This window comes from Gymnodraco acuticeps, unplaced genomic scaffold (assembly GCF_902827175.1).
Source record: "Gymnodraco acuticeps unplaced genomic scaffold, fGymAcu1.1, whole genome shotgun sequence".
Taxonomy (NCBI): Eukaryota; Metazoa; Chordata; class Actinopteri; order Perciformes; family Bathydraconidae; genus Gymnodraco; species Gymnodraco acuticeps.
The window spans coordinates 1-22,283 of record NW_022992264.1 but is presented as its reverse complement, the minus strand read 5'-3'; the positions used below and the strand labels follow the sequence as shown (position 1 = coordinate 22,283).

The 22,283-nt window shown below is 39.6% G+C and overlaps 1 protein-coding gene across 1 annotated transcript in view; it reads left to right on the top strand.

Annotated features, from left to right (window-relative positions):
- cfap74 (cilia and flagella associated protein 74) overlaps window positions 1-20,517 on the top strand; it is a gene marked incomplete at its 3' end in the record, with an annotated part of 69,013 nt that extends 48,496 nt beyond the window's left edge. Inside the window, 8 exon segments of the mRNA XM_034206986.1 lie at window positions 8,729-8,816; window positions 14,621-14,794; window positions 16,300-16,433; window positions 16,930-17,200; window positions 18,987-19,083; window positions 19,086-19,117; window positions 19,300-19,433; window positions 20,383-20,517. Coding sequence (XP_034062877.1) covers window positions 8,729-8,816; window positions 14,621-14,794; window positions 16,300-16,433; window positions 16,930-17,200; window positions 18,987-19,083; window positions 19,086-19,117; window positions 19,300-19,433; window positions 20,383-20,517 — 1,065 coding nt within the window.
- Between the last annotated feature and the right edge of the window lie 1,766 nt (window positions 20,518-22,283).

The following is a 22,283-nucleotide window of genomic DNA, read 5'->3' as shown; positions in this document are numbered from 1 at the left end:
GTTTGGGAGAAGGGGTTATTTTGTCATTCACACACGACATAAAAGTTGCATTGGTTGTTCCTTGGAGTGTTTCAGTATAACTGACAAAATATGGAGTTTTAAAGGGATATTTTGATGTGTTTCAGGTGGGGTTGTATGATATCTGTTTCCATAGTTACGCCCCTTTTTGGGATAAACCGACAGGAGTTACAACCTCAAAGAAAAGCAATTAACTACTTTTCATGGGGGCAGAAGCAAACAATATGTTTACCAGCAAAAACATGGCCAACCTTGAAAAGTCTATATCACTTCAAGCATACGATATATTTTTTTCAAATATTTTGAACACTTTAAATTTGACAACAACTCTTATTTTAGCTCCCAAAACAAAATTGTTTCTGGTCACTGCTGTTTCCAGCATCTCTTGTGTTCTACAAGGTCAAAATACATATTTTCTTCAATCATTTGTTTTGTCCAGTCTGGTGGCTTTAAAGAGATGATGGATAACACCTTTAGTCACCCATATGAAAGGAAAGCTGGCTGCATGGTAAAGCAGGGGAAATATTCTAGAAATGCTGTTCTTGACACAGATATTCAGTTTTCTTAGATAGATCATTTTTTAGATTAGCTTAATTATTTGACTGCCCTCAGCTGTATACTGCCTTGCTCCGTGTACTTCCTGTCTGTTTCTCCAAACTGGGGGCTTGCCAATCGCCATGTGCTGTATACTAGTGCTGCACGATTCTTACTCAAATGTGAATCACGATTTTCCTCCATAAGAATTGAGATCACGATTCTCACACGATTCTCATCGTTTCAATGAAAATATTTACTTACTCTTAGACGTCACGTGAGTACAATGAATTTAAACAGACAAGATTTGTCTCTCTTGTAACAAAAACATAACTTTGTCTTTAGTCTGTAGTTGCTGAATACTGAACAAACATTACTACATTCAAAATGTGGCACCTGGAGCCAACTATTGTGACTTTAACAGACACCATCAACATCAAAGTGCTTGACTTAAATCCAAGTCTCAGTTTCTTGTAGCAAAAGTATAAAGTAACTAAAATGAATTTGACAGCCAACTACTGTGGCTTTAAACAAAGTGCTTGACTTAAACTCAAGTCTCTCTGGTAACAAAACATACAGTAACAAAAATAAAGATATTGCTGCTGCCTGAGTGCTGAACATAACAAATAGAATTTTTGCAGCTTTATAATAACAAAATGTAAACTTTGCAGTAGCACCTGTCCACAGTGACAGGACACCCAACTGTTTGTTACAGGGAGGAATGCACTTAAGTTACTCAAAATACCTCACCACAGTGCTGAATATAAAAACAAAACATTCACAGCTTTAGAATAATAATATTTAAAAAAGCCTAACCGGCTAGCACCCAGTTCAACTACTGCACTTAAAGGTTCTTGTACTGAAAAAAACATAAACTTAAACAAAGTGCTAGACTCCACTGAGTAGTAATGTCACTGAATCAAAAAGGATTAACTTAAATACTGCAGTCAGTACTGAATATAAAAACGGAACAGAACATAAAGTTACAGCTTCAGAATAAATGTAAATAAAGCCTAGCTGCCTAGCTACTAGCACAGTCCATCTACTTTTTTCGGCACAAGCACAACTTCCCTCTCACTCTCGCCAGAGTCGCCACCGGGATTTTCATCGGTGTTGTTGTCATTGTCCTCGACCTCCTCGTCACTAATTTCTGTTTTTCTTGTACTACTAGTCGCTCTCGTCACTCTTTGCTAATCAGTGCTAATGCTAACGCTTCTGTAAACATACTGCCGGTGTTGTGCCGTAGATTGAAGCCCTGTTCGCGGGGACGCGCAAACGTGACGTCATCGCCTGTATTGATCCCTACTCAACACAAAAAAAAAATGTAATTGTATTTTAAGGTGACATTTAATGCTTTGAAAGGTGCCCTAAAATAAAGTGTATTATTGGTGTCAATAGGGAAGATCTGCACTGTTCTCTACATAACATGTTCAGAGCAGGTATTTCTCCTGCCGGATTTGGAACCCCCCCTATATCTTATATATGCTAGAGCTGCCGGATTTTGAAGCGCCCCCTGTAATTTTGGCCAGGATAGTCACAATGTCACCAAAATCACACTGGTGCTTGCTGTTCCCCTCTAGTAAAATGCTAGGCCCAGAGTAAAATGCTTTGGTGAGCACAAACTAGAGGGGAACAGCAAGCACCAGTGTGATTTTGGTGAGTCTGTGACTATCTAAGGGGCTTCCAAATCCGGCAGAGCAGACTTTCTATCCTGAGGCAGATTTTCTATTTGCTTGCAGTCCAAGTCATTTCTGCGTTTCTGTGTAATATCATAATAATAAAGTTATCCTTTTTCCTGGCAATGATAAATCCCTGTTTTTACAAGTTCAAGTGTTTTGAATTCTTTCAACAGCGCACACGTTCTTTATTACCACATGGACACAAAATAAAGGGACATTCTTTTAACCTCACCCAAACATATTTGTTCACATTTGTGGTATCTTCTCCATTTCTTCACTTTATTGCAATAGGTTTGTAAATTATAAATAATTAGACCAATACAGTATTTTTCGTTTGCAAACACACTAAAATTACACATAAAGCAACATTATTTAAAGTGACACTCAAAAAGCAAAACCTCAGCTCAAGTCTCCAAACATCTAAACACATTTTCAGCTTTGCACTCAATTTTAAATTCAACAGGGCACTTTTGCAACACTGCACACAGTTCTACAGTTCAGGCAAACAACTGACATAGTCACTTGTTTGCCATTTTTAAAACACTGCCATTAAAAATCAATAATCAAATACACATGCCAAATGACCATAAACACTGAACTGCTTTATTGACTCATCAATCAGGATGAAAGCACTGTAAAAAGACTGCATGCCTCTTCTACAGGCAGGGCCCAGAGTGAAATGCTTTTGTGAGCACAAACTAGAGGGGAACAGCAAGCACCAGTGTGATTTTGGTGAGTCTGTGACTATCCTGGAGAAAGATATAGGGGGGGTTCCAAATCCGGCAGCACCAACACCTGATCTGCCGGATTTTGAAGCCCCTCTTTAGTTTTTCACCTGCAGGGCCCAGAGTGAAATGCTTTGGTGAGCACAAACTAGAGGGGAACAGGCAACACCAGTGTGATTTTGGTGACATTGTGACTATCCTGGCCAAAATTACAGGGGGCGCTTCAAAATCCGGCAGCTCTAACAACTGCACTGCCGGATATGGAAGCCCCTCTTTAGTTTGTGTACCTGCTGGGCCCAGAGTGAAATGCTTTTGTGAGCACAAACTAGAGGGGAACAGCAAGCACCAGTGTGATTTTGGTGAGTCTGTGACTATCCTGGCCAAAATTACAAGGGGCGCTTCAAAATCCGGCAGCTCTAACAACTGCACTGCCGGATATGGAAGCCCCTCTTTATTTTTTCACCTGCATGGCCCAGAGTGAAATGCTTTGGTGAGCATAAACTAGAGGGGAACAGCAAGCACCAGTGTGATTTTCGTGAAGTTGTGACTATCCTGGAGAAAGATATAGGGGGGGTTCCAAATCCGGCAGGAGAAATACCTGCTCTGAACATGTTATGTAGAGAACAGTGCAGATCTTCCCTATTGACACCAATAATACACTTTTATTTTAGGGCACCTTTCAAAGCATTCAATGTCACCTTAAAATACAATTTAAAAAAAAATATGAGTGGCATTACAATACAAACATGTGTTGAGTAGGGATATATAAAAATGATATTCAAAGGAGCAATTCAAGTGAGTGATTATCTTTTAGGCTTGATTGAAAATAACACAGTGTCTGACATGATCATGTGATATAATTACTGTTATATCATTGCTTACTATTCGTGGTTATCAGACACTTAAATAACAGAGAAGGTTTTAAGAAATAGGACTATTGACAAATCACATATTATCCTGTCATTGTCTGTTCTGTAGGAAGGAGGAATATAACAGAGTGGGACTATACACTCAAAAACTGAAGTTTATTCCAATACGAAGATTGTGACAGATCTGAAAAACGTGTCCTTAAAACGAGCCTCCTCGCAATTGTATGCACATTATTTATTCAGCCGTTTGTTGTTTAATCTGATATATCATTCAAAAGAGAGAAAAAAGCTTAGAAAAGGGTGAAAAAACGGCGAACGCTCAATACAGGCGATGACGTCACCTTTGCGCGTCCCCGCGAACAGGGCTTCAATCCACGGCAAGGCTTCAACCTACGGCATAACACCGGCTCCTGCCCTCACGTGCTGCAGTCAGTGAGTGTTGCCAGGTATACTTATTATAAGCCACATTGGGCTTATCTTTCTGTAAAGTTGCTTGGTAGTAAGTAATAATGGTTGTTGCGGTTGTGAGCTTGTAGATAGGTTATTTTCAAATAGCCGACCCGACATATATAGGTTTAAAGTGCTCATGTTCTTTTGCGCTTGTTTTCATAGACCAGGGGCCTCATGTATAACGCCGTGCGTAGGATTCACGTGGGAAGGTTGCTTACGTAGTAGAAATCCGAAAAATAGGTCCATACATTTTCCGCCACTTCCCGATTCACCAAACATTGCGTACCGGCAAGGAAAGTGCGTACGGCACTTCCTACGCCGGTTTCCCTTTATAAATCACAACCGACTCGAAATGCGGTGCAGCTTTTGCGGGCTTCACGTAACGCCCATATTTGCCTATAAATAGTCAAAGAAACGCCCATTCATTCATTCATTCTGACTGACTTTATGAAGAAGATCGCAGGAAATGACGACAGAACAGTTAAAAAAGACATCTCACACCGTGTCAGATGTGGGTTATTTTGGGGAGGTGGAGATAAATCATATTGTTTGGTGGATGCAGTTTGAACCAGAGTAGCAGCATGGAGGTCGGATCGTCACCAAAATAAATAAATAAATGGCCCGAAAAAGGTTAATGACAAAAACAATACACATAGCTTCCTCAGGCAGTGTGTTTGTACCGGGGACAGGAGACACCCCCTTGATGAGAGACTGTAAGAAGTGATCGGGGAATCCCTCCGGAGTGGAGTCATGACGACTGGATCTGAATTATGTTTTTGTATTTGGTGGTTTGTGTTCCAGCTGTCGATCAGCTGTGCGCAGCGTCTCCACTGCAGCCTGTGCGTCTCAACCCCCCCTGCCCCCCCCCCCCCCCCCCGCAGCAACCCTATATCCACCAGTTAAAGGAAATACAACTAATGTGTTGTGTTATATCAGCTGTACAATTTACCATATATGGTGTTCTTAGCTTCCATACCTCCTGTGTTTTACGAGCGACTTATCAAGTATTGGCAAACGGCATAAAACACGATTAAACATGATAGTAGCCTATATAAAACCATGCTCGTATCTACAACCTATAGAAATGCAACACGGCGTCAGTTTAGACGTAATTCTGTCCTTCTGCTTACCGCATCATTTATGAGAAAACATTTCATAACATTAACACAACATATTCGAGATGGTTTTCAATAACATATCCGTATTTATTTATTTCTCCAAGTTATGTTTTCGTGTGCACTGAGGAGTCGCAAACAGGCGTTTGTTTAATCTTTTTAAGATTGGCTTTAATCAATGTTAAATGTTAAATGTTTAATGTTAAATGTATGGAGTATTTGCTTTACATCGTTTAAGTATGATTGACATTGCAAGTTGGTATTATTCAGAAGCAAAATAATTTAATTTTTTTTTTTTTTTAAATCAGCATGACGTCATAGGATCGCCGTAATTTAGAAATGAGATCGCATAGGTGTCTGAATCGAGATCACGATCTTTTTTCGATTAATCGTGCAGAACTACTGTATACATACACTGACTATAGATAAGTCCCTCAAAAACCCTACTTCAAAACAACTTACAATGTCCTTTACAGTTATATCAATTGTTTTTCTGGAAAAAAAATCATGGCTATGAGCCATATGAAAATATGATGATCCCATGTTTAATCCCGGCTACAGAGCTCTCATTGATTAGTTATCTCTCCAACTGGGATAGGCAGAATTCAGAACAGACATCATGTCACATCACCACATCCATGTGACCTGGCGTACTTCAACCTAAAACTGTGAAAGAAAAAACATGGTTTAGTTATTTGAAAGCAATTATAATGTATGTAAGGAGGTTAAGGGAAAGAGTGTGTCGGCATGTAGAGAATGTATTGTAAACTACATTTTAAACTGATGACAAGATCATTTGACTACGATGGATAGAACGAAGGGTGTAATCCCTGGAGAGCCCTGGCAATGTGTCCCACTCCGTCTGATAAAAGGGAGATTACACGGATGATTTACTACAGATTACAACAAACGGCTCCACCAGTGATTTCACTAATAGTTCATCAGTCACACCAACAAATAGAAACTTTAATGAATCCATGAGTTCCAGGAAAACAAATTAACAAAACAACCTGTTTGGTTAACACTTTCAAATTGTTTTACAGTCATTTACTGTATATTTTGTCCGTGCATTTCCGCATAGCGGTCAATCCCTAAACCTCTTAATCTGTTTTGTAATCCGTTTCATCATCACTTTTTTTTAATGGTGAAGTGGAATCAGAGCAGGCGTCTATATTGAAAAGGAATTTATATTTCAAATATGTTGTATAAATTACCATCAGGCAAAAGGTACAAATACCCAGTTTCCTCAAATCAGATGCTAAAATGATCAGCCTTTGGTGATAATTATCATGATGGTCATAATTATCTTTTGTTTCACATCCAAAGTTTTTTAGTAATCGACAGAAAGATAAAGTTCTGACCAGTTATTTCAATAGCTCTAGGTCAAATCCCTCGATGATTCCCACTCGAGCTTTCTTAGTAGTACCCACAGTTCGAAGTATTTCAACTTTACAGTGTCCTTAGCTGATCTCAGTAGTATCATTAAAGACTATAAAGGAGAATTACTTGTCGATGAGGCTGTGTGGATAATCTGGCCACAGATAGATAAAGTAAATCTGTGCGGGACAGTGTCAAATCTAAAACCCCATCCGTCCGCAAAGTTCTCCCGGGCATATGGGCCTGGCGACTTCCCGCCGCACTTTTCCACTCTGCCCTGCCAAGCTAATTCAAGAGTGACTCTCCAGCAGCGAGTCTATTTACAGGCAGAACAAGAGTGCTTCCTTAAATACAGCCCCTGTTGGTCAATGAAGGGGAGGGAAAATACTTATTTTCATTAGTCCCCTTTGTAAATGAAGGGGATTTAATTCTACGAGGAAGCAACCTTTTTTCTAGCGTTGAGTCATGAAGGGTGTAGTAGGGAATGTTTACAGCAGCTGCAGCTGACACAGGAGGAAATAAAAGCCTGTCCTCCAACCTGAAGCTGACAGATTTGTCGGAGGCGAGGTTGTAGCACTTTGGGGGAAAAAAACAAGCTGACATCTGGAGAGCCTTAAAACCACTGACATTTAGGGCATTAGCTCTCCAGCATTAAAAAGCTAGAGACAGGGAAGACAGTTGATAGGAGAAAAACAGAAAAGGGAAAAGAAAAAAATAGAAGAGAGGAAGTGAGAGGCGGGGGTGGATCTGAACCACCAATTCCATTTGACATTCTACCACTGTTTACATGCTAATGAACTCTACACACTTACATATATGCAGTGTATATATAGTATATGTTATGTAGAAGGACTGGAGTTTTACATACGCCTGACTGCTGGGCCTCTTTGAATCATACTTACGTCTCCCATCACCATGGCTACAACCTACTGTAGTGTGGAGGCGCGTTCTACATCTCTCCCATGCTTTCCCTGGCGAGCCGATCCCACAGTCGTGGGTTAAAGTAATGGGTCTGAATCTTTGTCTTTCTTTGAAAAGCTCCACCCTAATGTTTATTATTAAGGGGGTGGTGCCGGAATGAGTCCTTAAATCTGAAAATTATTTGGCATATTACCACTTCTAGTTCCCTTGTCTCCAGGTCAAAGTTTTTGATTAGATGCCTGAAATAAGATCTGAGGTTAATACAAGCTCATACGATTTTTATGTTTGTTCTACGACATAAAATATTTGAATCAATCAAAAATACTTTATTAACGCAAGGGGGAAATTTAGTAGGGTTGCACCATATTAGACTGAAATAATTAAATATGTAAACAAACATAAGTTTAAATAAAAATGTGCAATAAAATTCAGTGTAGCCAATGGAACTCAGTGTCTTCCCAGTCTGGAAACCATCAAAAGAAAAGTTGGAAACGTTGTTGATGGAAACAGATATATCCGGGTGCGGCCATGTTTTCGTAAAAACAGAATATCTGGAGATATCCCAATATCTCCAGATATTCTGTCTGACTCCTAGCAACACTTAGCTTGTCTATTCCATAAGTCAATAGTCCCTCTTATGCAAACACCAAAAACAAGTCCGATTTTAGCTTGGATGTCTTGACGTGAGGTCATGCAACTGTGATGTAGTTAGTTTTACGCAATTTTCTTCAGGTATTTCGCTTCAAAAACTACTCAAGTGGTGTAAATATGTCAAGATTATCCTGATGATCAAAACATGTAAATAGCATAAAGGTTTGGTTGCCACAAAGCTTATTTGTCTGCATTATTAAAAAATCCACTGGATTATTGCTTTAGTAGAGGGAGCGCTTGTAATGCCCAGTTCCGGGTTGGCCTACAAAAATACGTCGTCACTGCACCACTGTATTGGGGTCTCTGCTTTATTCAGTTCATGATGACATTTTGTGCATACTAGCATGTGTCCTCACAGTGTACCTGCTTGTTGTATCACTCTCTCACAGGATCTCCTTATCCAAAGATGCCATGGAGCTTTTTGATGAAGATACAGGAGTCCTAGAGGTTCCGCTAACAGTGCTAGTAGCAGGCCAGGTTTGTAACATAATACACACGCAGTGTATGTTACAGTTAACCTCCCTTTTTATCTGAAAACATCTTTCTTATTGTGCAAAATAAAGGGCTTGTGTCCTACTTTGTTTCTAATAGAGGCAGAGCGGCTGAAGGTTGTAACCCATTTTGCTGGTAACAAGCTAAAATTATCTCATACCCCCAAGGCCCAGTTACTCCATGGGTGCTAATAAGCCGAGCATAAAGGTTACCCCATATGGTTTCACTGAAAATGTCTCTCAAAGCTCAAAAGGGAACAGAGTGTGTGTTTTCTTCTTATTCCATGGCGTACATATTATCTGGCCATTTTTGGCATGTATTATATTTTTGTTGTGGTTACTTTTGTTAAAAGTCATGCCTTTTAACATGTGGTTAAAGTGGCTTACAGAATAAATGCATCAATTACAAAGTGATAAGTTAATAAACTCCTAAAAGGTTCAAGCCTATGTGGATACAACATGTAAATTGGTAAGTCATCTATGTTACATTGTTATCAGGAACAATTTAATTACCTGCCTTGGAGATGACACTTTTTCAAAACAATGTGCAGCTGAAATGGGTTCACATTTATATTATGTATATATTTATTCTGGGTTAATTTTGGGCACATTTTGAGAAAAACATTCCCCCGTGTCTTATTGCCAAATGCAACGAAAAAGCTGTGATTCACATCTCTGCTCTGGCTTTTCCCCCTCATCAACAGCACCTGAGGCTGTTGTATTATTCAGCGCCATCCGTCATACTAAAGTAACAGAAAAAAACACTTTTCAGAAACAAATGCAATCATTTTTCTTGACGATGTTTCTCAACACACTGCTGAGACACAGCAGGCAGCAGATGGATGAATGTCAGCTTAATGTAGGCATCTGTCCTGGTCATCAATTTCAATTATATCAACTTTATTGCCAATAAATCATGTTTGGTCCTGGCGAATGGCTCTTATTACTGTGGTAAACAGTTATTGCTATGGAGAAGAAGTCAATCAGAGTGGAATTCAGAATGGTTCATTGTTAGATAAATAAAACTGTCCAAGAATCTGAAAGTTGTTTACTTCCATAACATAATGACATCACTATGTCACACTCGCGCTCCTATTGGCTAGTGCTCCAATAGGCTAAGGACTGGGACATCTCTAAGCGGTTGACCAATCGCAACAGAGCCAGTCAGCTAACCAATCAGAGCAGACTGGGCTCTGGTTTCAGACGGAGGGTGAAAAGAGGTGATGCAGCACAGGCAGTATGAGGAAAATAAAGAGCTTTTTGAACATTAAAGCATGGAGACATGTCACAGTAGGCAAAATACAAATATGAACCTGAAAATGACCATAATGTGGCCCCTTTAAATGCGTGTTTGCAGCTTTCCAATGGCTGTTATCTGCGCAAACTGTTTTTGATACCTAGGGCTTGATAATATCTGATCGAGGCTTTATTTATTTGTTTGCACTCAGTGAGGACTAAAACATGTAGATGCTCAATCTGGAATCAGTTTATTCCTAATTAGTTTACAATAATCACATATAATAGGTGTGTCTTAATGCGATGAACATATTACAATATACAGCTCTGAAAAAAATTAAGAGACCATTGCAAAATTATCTATGGGTATGAGTTGTGTAAATGGATTTTTTTTTAATTGTATTCCATAAACTACTGACAGCATTTCTCTGACACTGGAATGGAATGGCTGCCATACATGTAGAGATTGAGATTTAAGAAAAATGTTGAGTGGTCTCAGAGCTGTATCTTTAGAACGGTACACATCATGAATTTGTTGTTACACGGGGCATTATTGTGCAACAAACACTATCGGGGAGACTGTTTTCAAATCTGTGTCAAACAACATAAATCGTTTCCCTCAAGAGGCATACATCTCTTAACACATCCTTTTTTCAAAACAAACTTGCATTTGGAAATATGAAAACTCAGAAGTCCTTGAAGCGTAAAATAAATATCTCCTATCGACTGAATTCCTTCAGCTCGTCAGCAGCAGCCTTTATTCAAAAACACGGAGCAGCTGCTTAAACATTGGTGTTGCATCGATGCCAGTCCTCTTTCTCAGCTGATCTAAATCTGGTTGGTCTTCTTGCCAAATCGTCACCTTCCCCCCCATCCAGCCCGTATTCCAAGTCTTCCTGAGAGGAGAGGATTGTGGGGGGGAAGCGGAGCCAAAGACTGGGCCAGGATGCTCATGTGGAGCACCAAAGCTGTTGCCCTCCGCCCTAGACCCTGATCCCCTGGCATTAGACCAACACACACACACACAAACACACACGCTGTTGTATGGTCACCACCAGACACCAGAACAGCCAGGACAGCAATGATGCAGAGAGCTATAAACAAGTTCATCTGTTGACATGATCCAGGAAGACGTGATCTTGAGTAAAAAAACACAGCCCCCAAGATTACTTAGTTTTCTAAAGTAGTGCTGCTCATACATAATAAAGAATTGTTAAAGGAAAAAGGCTGATAATACAATATCTTTTCATATTGCCAATCAATCCCATAAAAAGACCAAAACCAATGCATCCATTATTGATTTATCTTCAATAATCTGTGAGACTAGCCTTATTTAGTGTCGAGGAACTATTTTTTAAGCACAGAATGAGCCACAATCATGGATGTATGAAGACAACTGGGTGCAGCGTTGACAATTACTCAGTGGCTCATGGAGCCAAAAATGGCCTGAATGAAGATACAAAAATGTGGGTTCAGTCAAGAATCACTTATTTATATTATGGCTATTAAAGTGTTCTTATTGGGTAGTTTATTTACCTCCAAAAAAGTATTTATAGTAAGTATAGTAGTAGCTGATTTACAGACGTCTATTTCCCAATGGACTTATTTCAGAAAAATTATGTATTGAAGTCAATGGGGAGAGAAAGATGATCTTTCGATCCCGTTTGAATTGTGCCACGAATTACACATATGATGTTTGTCAATCTTAAAAAACAATTTCCATGTCAAAAAAGTCACAGTTTGTCGTAAAACTGTTGAAATATAAGACTATGAAAAATATGTAACTAGAAAGACTACAAATCCCAGAAAACCGACTAACTCCCCTTTTGTGTATGTACAGCTCTCAACATGCCCAGACTTGTAGTGATGTTAACCTCGTTTAATACCAGGGATACAAACTTGTCACCTTTCGGCGAAATTCGCCGTTTTGAATCCAAAATAGGTCGTTTGTGTGATTCATGTAGATCTGCAATAAAAATATTTTTTGGGGTATGGGGGGGTCTGGGACCCGGAGTAATCTGCGGCCGCGAGCTGTTATGTGCCATCATGACACGCATGGTGTTCTTTTTTTTATATATTATAATGAAGCGCGAGCTGTGTGCTTGAGTCTTCCTGCCTGTCGGCTCTGCTCATGGATGTATAATAAGGCTTTGCTGCTCCGCGAAGATGGTCTCGCTTCAGCAGCTACATTACCTACGGGTGCGTTTGTTAATATTAACTGTGTGACTGTGGCACACCGCTGGTGAACAGCTGTTAGAACGGGGTGTTCAGAGCAGAGCTCCCTGTCGGAGCGGCAGAGCGTGATGTGAACTGAATTTTTTTTCTGTTGCAATATTATTTAAGGAATCGTTGAGCTAGCTAACTAGCATACATTGTCACTATCTGCTAACGTTAGCTTTAGCCTTCGTTTTCTAATAGTTTTTTTTTCATAGGCTATAAACAGAGGTGGTATAAGTATAGATATTGTACTTGAGTAAAAGTAGAAGCACTCAGATCTTGTACTTGAGTAAAAGTAGAAGTACCAGAGTGTAGGAATACTATGTTACAGTAAAAGTACTGCATTCAAAATGTTACTCAAATAAAAGTAGAAAAGTATTCTCATCAAAATATAGTGAAAGTAGCGACAGTAAAAGTAGTCATTGTGCAGATTGGTCCATTTCAGAATAATATATATGATGTGTTTTATAATGATTGATCATGAAAGTGTTCTCAAAGCTGGTAAAGGTGCAGTTAGTTTGAATGACTTTGTATACTGCAGGGTAGCTGGTGGATTTACTCCAGGTGGAACTAAAGTCTGATTTAACACTTGATTATATTTCACATCATTCATCCAGATCTGTAAAGTAACTAAAGGTATTAAATACATGTAGTGGAGTAGAAATACACCATGTACCTCTGAACTGTAGAGGAGTAGAAGAACAAAGTAGCAAAACATTTAAATACTTAAATAAAGTACAAGTATCTCAAAATTGTACCCACATATAGTACTTGTTGAGTTTATGAACGTAGTTACTTAACACCAGTGGCTATACAGATAGAAAGACTAAGCCTTGCACAGAGGCATGACAATACATTTCCAAAATGCTCAACAGTGCTGCCAAAATTATAAACTGACTGCTACACAATTAAAATAAATGCTTTTATATATTTCTATTAGATGTGACTCTTTCGCGTTTCTGTTATTATTACCACTGCTGCTTTAGTTGTTCTGACTGCTAAAATCATCTGTTATTCCTCATTTTAAAGCCGATATTCCGTGGGGTCGGGGGGCTCGGATCCTTGTCACCTTTTTCATACCTGATGAGTTTGCATCCTTGTAATACTTTTCGCCTCATTCCGAAAGAAAGAAGTGAAATGTGCCAACGTGACGGCCGTCTTGGTGTGTGGTGCGAGACGGGAGATGTAGTTCAAAAAAAAAAAGTGTTACTCCACATTTTTACGACACATTTATTTTTATGTTTTACTTGCAAAATTATCTTTTAAATTGACAAACATCATATGTGTAATTCGTGGCACAATTGAAACGGGATCGAAAGATAATCTTTCTCTCGCCATTGACTTCAATACATACTTTTTCCGAAATAAGGTCCCATGGAGGTCCCCGGAAGGGGAGGGACTTCGCCTCACTATGGTAAAAAGCAGCGCTGGTAAAAAGTATTTGTAGGGCCCACGAGTGTGTGACGTCACACGACTGACATGGAAGTTGAAGTACCACAGTTTGGCCACTACACAAATTTGCTTCAATGCCCAACTAACTTCCTGGGGGCTTGGCCACTCTGTCGCACTGGGAGACTTTTTTCCCAGTCCCAGTGTAACAAATATTTGAGCAGTGTACAGTAACAAGAGGGATTTGAATCAAATCATGCGCAAATGATTGGACTGTTAAAAGTGGGTGGGCTTAGAATGTAGCACGACATGGAGCTAAAGAGGACTGTGGCTATGTTGCCGCTAAAAATTGTGGATGATTTATGTTGGTTGAAATTGGTTGGTATGAGGTCACGTAAGAAGAAAAATGATTCGATTTTGTTATAAAATTACAACAAAACTATTATCTTGGCATATATTGTTGAATAAGTGGAAAATATGAATACAGATTTGATCTTAATGAATTCAAAAGGAATGTTGTATTGCATCTTGACTTTAACAGCCACTTGGTCATCTGTAAAATGATCCTCAAAAAGCTCATATTTCTGAAATCAGGGACTTAAGGAGGCGTATTTATTTGGATAACATGCTCGTCCCAAGTTCATGTTGTTTCAGTCTATGTTCTCGGCAATGCTTTTCTCTTCAGTCCGCAAATGAAATCATGTAATTAAGATTTAAAAAGTGATAGCAGTGCAGAGCAGTTTTTCAGAACAGCCACTGGAAGCCATTTGTGTTACATAAACCCAACCATCATTACAGATATTAACATTATTATGAAATTAGAATGAAGTAAAGAGAAACTAATGCAGTGTTGTAACATGTATAAAGGAAACTGATCCTCTTTGTTGATTATTCATTGAAGAAAAATACCCCAAGATCTGTAAAGCTGCTTTATGTGTGTGCGTTCAGGTGAAGCCGGTCCCTTTCACCATGCAGGCCGTGGTGACCTGCTCAGAGCTGCTCTTTGACCGGGCCCAGGTGGACTTTGGCTTCTGCTCCGTTAACCAGTCGGTGAGGAGCAGCGTCCGCCTCACCAACACCTCCCTGCTGCCCCAGGACTTTGGCTTTTTGGGCGTTCCAGACGTACGGCACACGGCTCAAGAGCTTCTCTCTTTTCAGTTTGTAGTACTGCGATAGGCTTGTGTTTAATATTACTGTACATTTGATGTACAGTCACTTGGATCCATGCCATAGGAAACTCACTAAATCTAATGTCTTCTTTTTCCACTAATTCTTGAGATAAGGGACAAAACAAGCATTCGGTCATATTCTTCTTTTTTTTAAATACTTATATGAAATAATATATATATAAGGTCATGGTTTTCATTTAATCAATTCAACAATAGTTCAAAGTCCTCAAGTATGTCATATTGGGGTTTATTAATAAGAAATTAATTAATTTCATAGATTTCTTTGTGAATTCACACCATTTTGAAAAACCCAGTTTTGAAATACCTTTATTTTGTACATTAACTTTAAATATTAAGTATAAATAATCAGTGTTCTTCATTAAAAAAAAAAATATGACATGTAGTTCATGTGGTGTTATAATATATCAACACAACGGAGAGTAACATGTTTCTTTAAAAGAATGACAAAAAATGAAAAAACCTTCATCTGACAGTGTTGACACAACTGACTGTTAAAACCAATTAAGTATAAATCAATATTTTTCTAAGAACTGATTGAGAATCCAACTGATTACTTCATGTGTCAGGTGCTTAGGAGACTCATTTAGTTATTCAATAAATATCTATGCACTGTTGGAAATTCCTCTTTACTCTTGCTTTCACAGCTCTCCTATTCATTTATTTTTTAGATTTGCTCTTTTTGTTCAACCCTTAAAGTTGCAATCCTTTAGATTTCAGTCCTGGTTGATTTGGCAACCTCTGTGGTTACCGTGGAAACAGCAAATGCAGTTCAGCACTACAGCAAACGCTCGTCGAGGAGCTGCTTTGGTAGAAATAAAACAGTTGGATATTTGGAATGTGAAGCAGCAGCACTATGAGCTATATCCTAGTACAGATCTGAGTCATTTAAAAGAGTGGATAGTAAACAGTATTAATGAGATTCAATCAACTTGATTACCTGAGAATGGTGCACTCAGACATTACCAACAAAAAAACACTACAATCCTTTAACTGCCGACCCAATTTTAGAATGTTAATTTTCCAGTGTTTTCCTAGACTTCTGCTTTTATTGCTGTGTTAATGGCACTAATCTAATAAGGGGTGCAATAAAAATAGCTACCAGTTGTTGTCTTTAATTTGATCCGGCTTTATCTGGCTCTGGCGGTTATTACGGCTCTATGTTACAGTATATAAACTGCCCAGATATGTGCTAAAGTGTAGGCAGAAGAAGTAGATGTAAAGCCACACATGGACACATTCCCGCTTCCAATGCAAACAGGAAGTTAAAAGACAAAATTGGTCAATATATTTCATCTATTCAATGCAAACAGTCAATAGAGAGAGATAACTACTGGATGTAATTACATTGAAAGGATCCCGAAATAGAGGGTTTGATTTACTCAGAAAACGTAAAGGTCATGACAGTAATTCTGTAGTTTGCGCTTCCTTGCACTGCAGTTCATGGAGGTCCAGCCCAACGATGGCTTCGGCACTCTGCTCCCACAAGAGACTCTGAAGGTTGATCTGATCTTCAGCGCCAACAAGGCCAAGGAGTACAGCTTCCAGCTCCACTGCAAATCAGGAATAAACCGGTTACCTTTCAATCTAACACTGTGTTAGCACCACTGTGTATTGTTTTATGCATGTTATGTATTGTAGTTCAATGTGCAGAGTTTTACTTTAACTTCTTATGTTTATACAAACATTTGTTATTGTATTTCTTTTTATTTTATCTTTTATCGTACATTTTATTATAACTTCTTATGTTTTTAGAAATATATTAATTAATTTTCAGTTTTATTGCACATTTTTTTGTTTTGTTAATATTTTATTCTATTTATACATATTTTATTTGACATTTACTTTAACTTCTTATATGAATATAATCATTTTTTATATTAAAAATGGTTTATCTTTGTTTATTTGATTTTTTTATTGTAAATCAAGTATTCTGATTGATTTGATATCATAGATGGATCTGATGATTTATAGACCAATATGTCCCTGATGGCATCAGTTGATGGATATGATTCAGTTCAGCTGTATCCAATATGTTTGATCTATATCTCTTATTGTCTTTATCATCAGAGATTTCCCCCTGTCTTGCCGGGCAGTGGGGGTCCGCCCTCCTTTGCAGCTCTCCCACTCTCTGGTGCAGTTTGGGGCCACAGCAGTAGGAGACCACTCCACTGCCATGCTCTACCTGACCAACCATCAAACCATCAATCACCAGAACCAACAACCAGCCCCTCCGGTAACCAAGGACACCATGGCTCCCCCCAGACTGTTCTCCTTCAGCCTGCCCCAGCCTTCAGACCTCAGCATCACCCCCAGCGCGGGCCGCCTGCTGCCTGGGGAGGTGGAGTAACACACCTCTATTGTTTACATTGATATTAAAGGGGCACGTCACCAATTTTACACACAATCAAAATATTTGATTTGTGCTGGGGGAAATTGGGTTTCATTGAAATTGGCAATTTTAGAATAAAACAAATAAAAGATTACAATAATAAAATAATACAAAAATAATATAGATGGAATTTGCAGTAAAAGGTTAAAATAAAAATAAATGTATTGACATAAGCATACGAAGTTAAAGTGAAATGTCCAATGCAAAATAAGTACAAATAAAGATATTTATAAAAACATAAGAAGTTATAGTAAAATCTCCAATACAAATAGATTTAAATATTTATATTTGATAAATAATTGTTAAATTGCAAGTCTTTTAACATGTCTTGTGATTCCTCGGAGTTCATGGAAGAGCAATACTACATTTCTGGAATGCCTCTTTAATATGGACTGTGAGAACTTCTATAAACTATCATGTTTTTAGCACTTTTGGGGACAGCTGAAGAATATTTTAGCACTAATATTAATTTCCCCCCATCCTGTCCCTGCTGATCTCCAAAGGTTGTGTTTTTCATTTAATCGTTAGCTTCCAAAATATAAATGTACCTTTTGTTGCAAAACCGCAATCAAACTGTAGGCTACATAAGATCAGATCAAAATGGAGGTGAGCTTTTGAATGCGATGTCTAATTTGACTATGTAAAGACACCAAACCTGGGACTAGCAAAAACATGTAATAATCTACAGGATATTAGAGGAACGTTTCCAGTTTGACTTCAACAGAACTACAGTGATACAAACTGCCATTACAGCTGCCATTGGCTCACAGATTCCTGTATGGTGTGATGATGCACTCTACTGGACATCTGACGGAAGTGAACATGTGGTTTTTAATTGTGCTATCATGTCAATGGCTTTCCTGGACAAAGAGTCATTTCAGTATAGGCGTGTTGGAAAAATAAAGAATATTTTTGTACAATGACCATAAAATGTAAACCATACTTTAATGTTTCATTTTTACCTCTTTGCTTGAAGCTCTTTAAAGAGTTTGGTGTCAGCCCCTGTCAACAATGTGGAGGATAGGTGTTGGAAGTAACTGAGCAAATCTACACAGCTGCTGTGTAAAGGAGCCCTATTGTGCTTTTTGGGGCGCTCCCTTTCCTGGAGTGTTATATAGGTTTGTGTGCATGTAAATGGTCTGCAAAGGCTAAAATCCCAAAGTCCCCCCCCCCCCTGCCTGATACGCCTCCCTTGAACTCCTTTGTTTACTTCAGTAGTAGTAGGAGGGGCAGACAGGGCTCTGGTTTCAGACAGAGGGTGAAAAGAGGTGCTGCAGCACAGGCAGTATGAGAAAGATAACATGGAGACATGTCCCAGAGTAGAGGCACAGAACACAAAGATGAACCTGAACATTATCATGGCATGGCTCCTTTAAGATTTCAGTTTATTGTTTTTGGGTTGCGACAGTTCAAAAGTTCCCATCACTAGAGTGGAAGAATGTTGTGTTTATGGAAATAATTGCATTCTATTTTGGTTTTTTTCCACCCAATAACAGTGGCCCAGTGGGAGAAATCCAGTAAATAGTCTGCAATTGGAAAACAGGGATTATCCTCCTCGTTTCACGCTAGAGAAATCCCACAACAGGAGACTCCCCAAAACTCATTTAAACCTCAATTGAGTTATAAGAAGAACAGGCTTAAAATAAAAGTCCTCAGTGAGGAAGAAAACTGGTCAAGAAGCTTTATATTCTAAATGTGAGAAACTCTTGTCATATCACCATCTCTCCTCTCGTAGAGATGCCTGATCCAGGTGACGTTCAGACCCAGACTGTTAGACGAGGACATCAGAGAGGAGGCGCTGCGTCTCCTCCGAGCCAAGCTGCTTCGTGAGAAGCACTGGAGAGGAGCAGACACGCTGAACAGGAGGTACACACACATTCCTGCTCCAGTCACCTCCTGCTGGTGTGGGGTCAGGGGCTTTACATGTGAGCACTTCTCGCCCAGTTTACTCAATTTTTCCCTTTCTTAAACAAGCTGGTGTTTACACAGAATGTAGAAGCTAACCTCAGTATGAACCCGTCAGCTACTGTGTGTTTGTGTGTTTCAAGGCTAAAAAGGATTTCCCAGTGGAGACCAGTAAAGGGAAGAAGGCCCCAGTGATTCCAAAGAACAGTAAGGTGTCAGACGCTCCACAGACCGAACTACTAAGTGAATCACCAGAACCTGCCGACATACAGCCTGGGTAGGAGGGTTTATTTCTTTCTACAAAGACATGTTTTCATTCCCTTGATGTCATCAACCTTGCTTGCTTAGTATCACAAATGTACGGTGGCTGACAAGGGCAACAGTGATGCGCACAGATAGGACCGAGTGCTTGTTGACGTTCGGGATTATAAAGTTGGCCAACTGTCGTGTCACTGGAAGCCTACTTTAAATGTACCTTTTAATTGGCTTGTTTCAATATTATGATTACATGATTCCTTTCCACTTGTATAACAGTTTTCTGTAAGCTAGCTATCTAACCTAGTCGTTTCAAATAAACTAACAAAACATTTACAATCATAAACGTGTGCCAACGTGACCGTGATTGTTGACCAATTGAATAATCCCCAAATGTCAACAAGTGCTCTAGTCCCAGTCCCATCACTTTTGAGTGTCCCCGTTTGCGTTGTGTTTTGAGCTTCTTGCAGCATTTTCTATTTGCAGTATTTAGTGTTTGCAGCGCTTTTAGTAAACGCTGTGCATGTTTTGTGACGATGTTTCTTCTATATTTGCATGTGATTTGCCACATTTGTGTTTAGATATTTACATCGTTTTTGAAAGTACAGCGCGTTTACCCTAATGTAAGTGTTTTGGCCCGCTGTAGCACGGGTCGGGGACTGTACAATTTACCTTGAAAAACCCCGTTTTCTGGACAGAAAGGCCAGCAAAGTAAATATTCATGAATCAAATTTCAAAGAGTAGTACTGCCAAAAGAGAATACATTGTTTATACATCTCCTTGAAAGCTCCTTTGTAGGGAAGAAGGCTGAACCCAATTCACAACAAACCTGAAACACAAAGCGTTCCCTGTTCTTCCACCGCTTTCATCAGTATTCCCATTTATTTTGATTCGCAGTGATCACACCATATAGAGTATTATCTCCACAGAACTGGCAGACTTTGATGAAATAAAGAGTTGTTTCCTCCCAGGTCAGAGCATTTTGAGGAGGCCAGGGCGTCCCTGCTGTACTCCTTCACCCAGCGCTACAGCAAGCACAGTGTCTCCTGCTTTGTGTCGGACGGAGATCCTCCGGAGGAAGATCTGCAGGCCCAGCCGGCGTGGAGGTAATGCTGAGTCAGCTTCTACAGAGCTGTGGACACACGTGGACCCTGTCACAATGTAGTCGTGTTGTGGCAAAACATTTCGTTTCACAATATCTTATATCTGTTTCCATCGAGTGCCGGGTGATTTTCATTCAGTACAAATCGGTTTTGATCCTAAAACCTAAATGTGAGACCTCCATTTTAATCCACAAACTCCTTTTCTCTACCTGCACTACCATTTGTTTGCCTTAGATTTTGATTCATGCAGTAAATAAGGTCTGCTGTTTGACCCAAGTAACACATCTCTACCAAGCCTATACCAAGCTACCTATACAAGCAACCAACGTAAGAATGCATAAACCCATCTGGGACAAAAAGACACTTAACAAAGAAGAACTAGGAATAAAAGCATTCATGTTTTTTCCTTGTGAGTTTTAATTTCTCTAACTACAAACTTAGTATTAACATTCTAAGAGTACAATTTTAACCAAATAAAGGCAGGAGAGTTATGTTACCTACTTGCTATCTCTAACTTTCCAAGTCATACACACAAGATATATATCAGTATTCGTGGTAAAATGTTTTTAGCTTGAGCTCACTTTACTTGAGTATTTTCATTTTATACTACTTTGTACTTTTACTCCGCTACAATTCAGAGGTAAATGGTTTACTTTTACTCCACTACATTTACTTAATACCTTTAGTATTAGTTACTTTACAGATTGGATTAATAATGTGAAATATAATCAAGTGTTGAATCAGACTTTAGTTCCACCTGGAGTAAATCCACAAGCTACCCTGCAGTATACAAAGTCATTCAAACGATAGTTACGTATGTAACTACGGTTCTATGAATACTGGATGACCGCCAGAGGCGGTGCTTAGCAACTGGATATCTTCTGTCTCGTGCATGCGTAGGTCGAATATTTATATCAACAAAGTCACGTGTGACCTCGTACGACCCGGAAGGCATAAGTTCCGGTGCCGTCGACGAGTTCAGTCCTATGGAATCTTCTCGCAGAAACACGAAATTCCGAGTGACCAAGAACTCTGGCGGTCATCCAGTATTCATAGAACCGTAGTTACATACGTAACTATCGTTCTATTTCATACCTACTGACCGCCAGAGGCGGTGCTTTAGGCACTGGATGACCTATACCAAACAGAGTCACGAGGAAGTCTGAATACTCACCTTATAAGGATGGTCTAGGCCAGGGGTGGCCAACCCGCGGCTCTCGAGCCGCATGCGGCTCTTTGCCTAGTTTCATGCGGCTCTTCAGTTCATATCGAATTTTATATGTGTGAGTTTGGGGGAGAGACACTGACTCCTGACTAGTGTTGCATGGTGTACCGATACTTGAAAGGTATACCGCGATACCCTGACCGTTAAAAACGTTACGATTCCCTCCGTTTCATTAGTATCGGTACTTTAAGAATGACGGGGAAAAGTACTCCGGTGAGAAAGCGCCGTTTTAATAAGAGCCGTGTGTTTTCAGCGCTCTGCTTCCACTCCCTGCACTGCAGCCGTGCCTGCAGCCCCTCCCTTCTCAAGCCGCTCGAAGTCTCCCTCTCAAGCACGCTCTAAAGTCCCTCCCCTCTCTCGTGCACGCGCTAGCTGCCAGAGCATGTGAGAAAACCAGAAGCATGGCTGCAAGTGGGAGTACAACTGCTGCTGCGCCTCGGCTTGTTGAGAAAAAAGACGCCAGAAGCGATGTATTTGAGCTATATCTCTGACAGTGAGGGCAAGCCTACGGGCACCATGAGGCCTGTCTGTGAGAAATGTATTA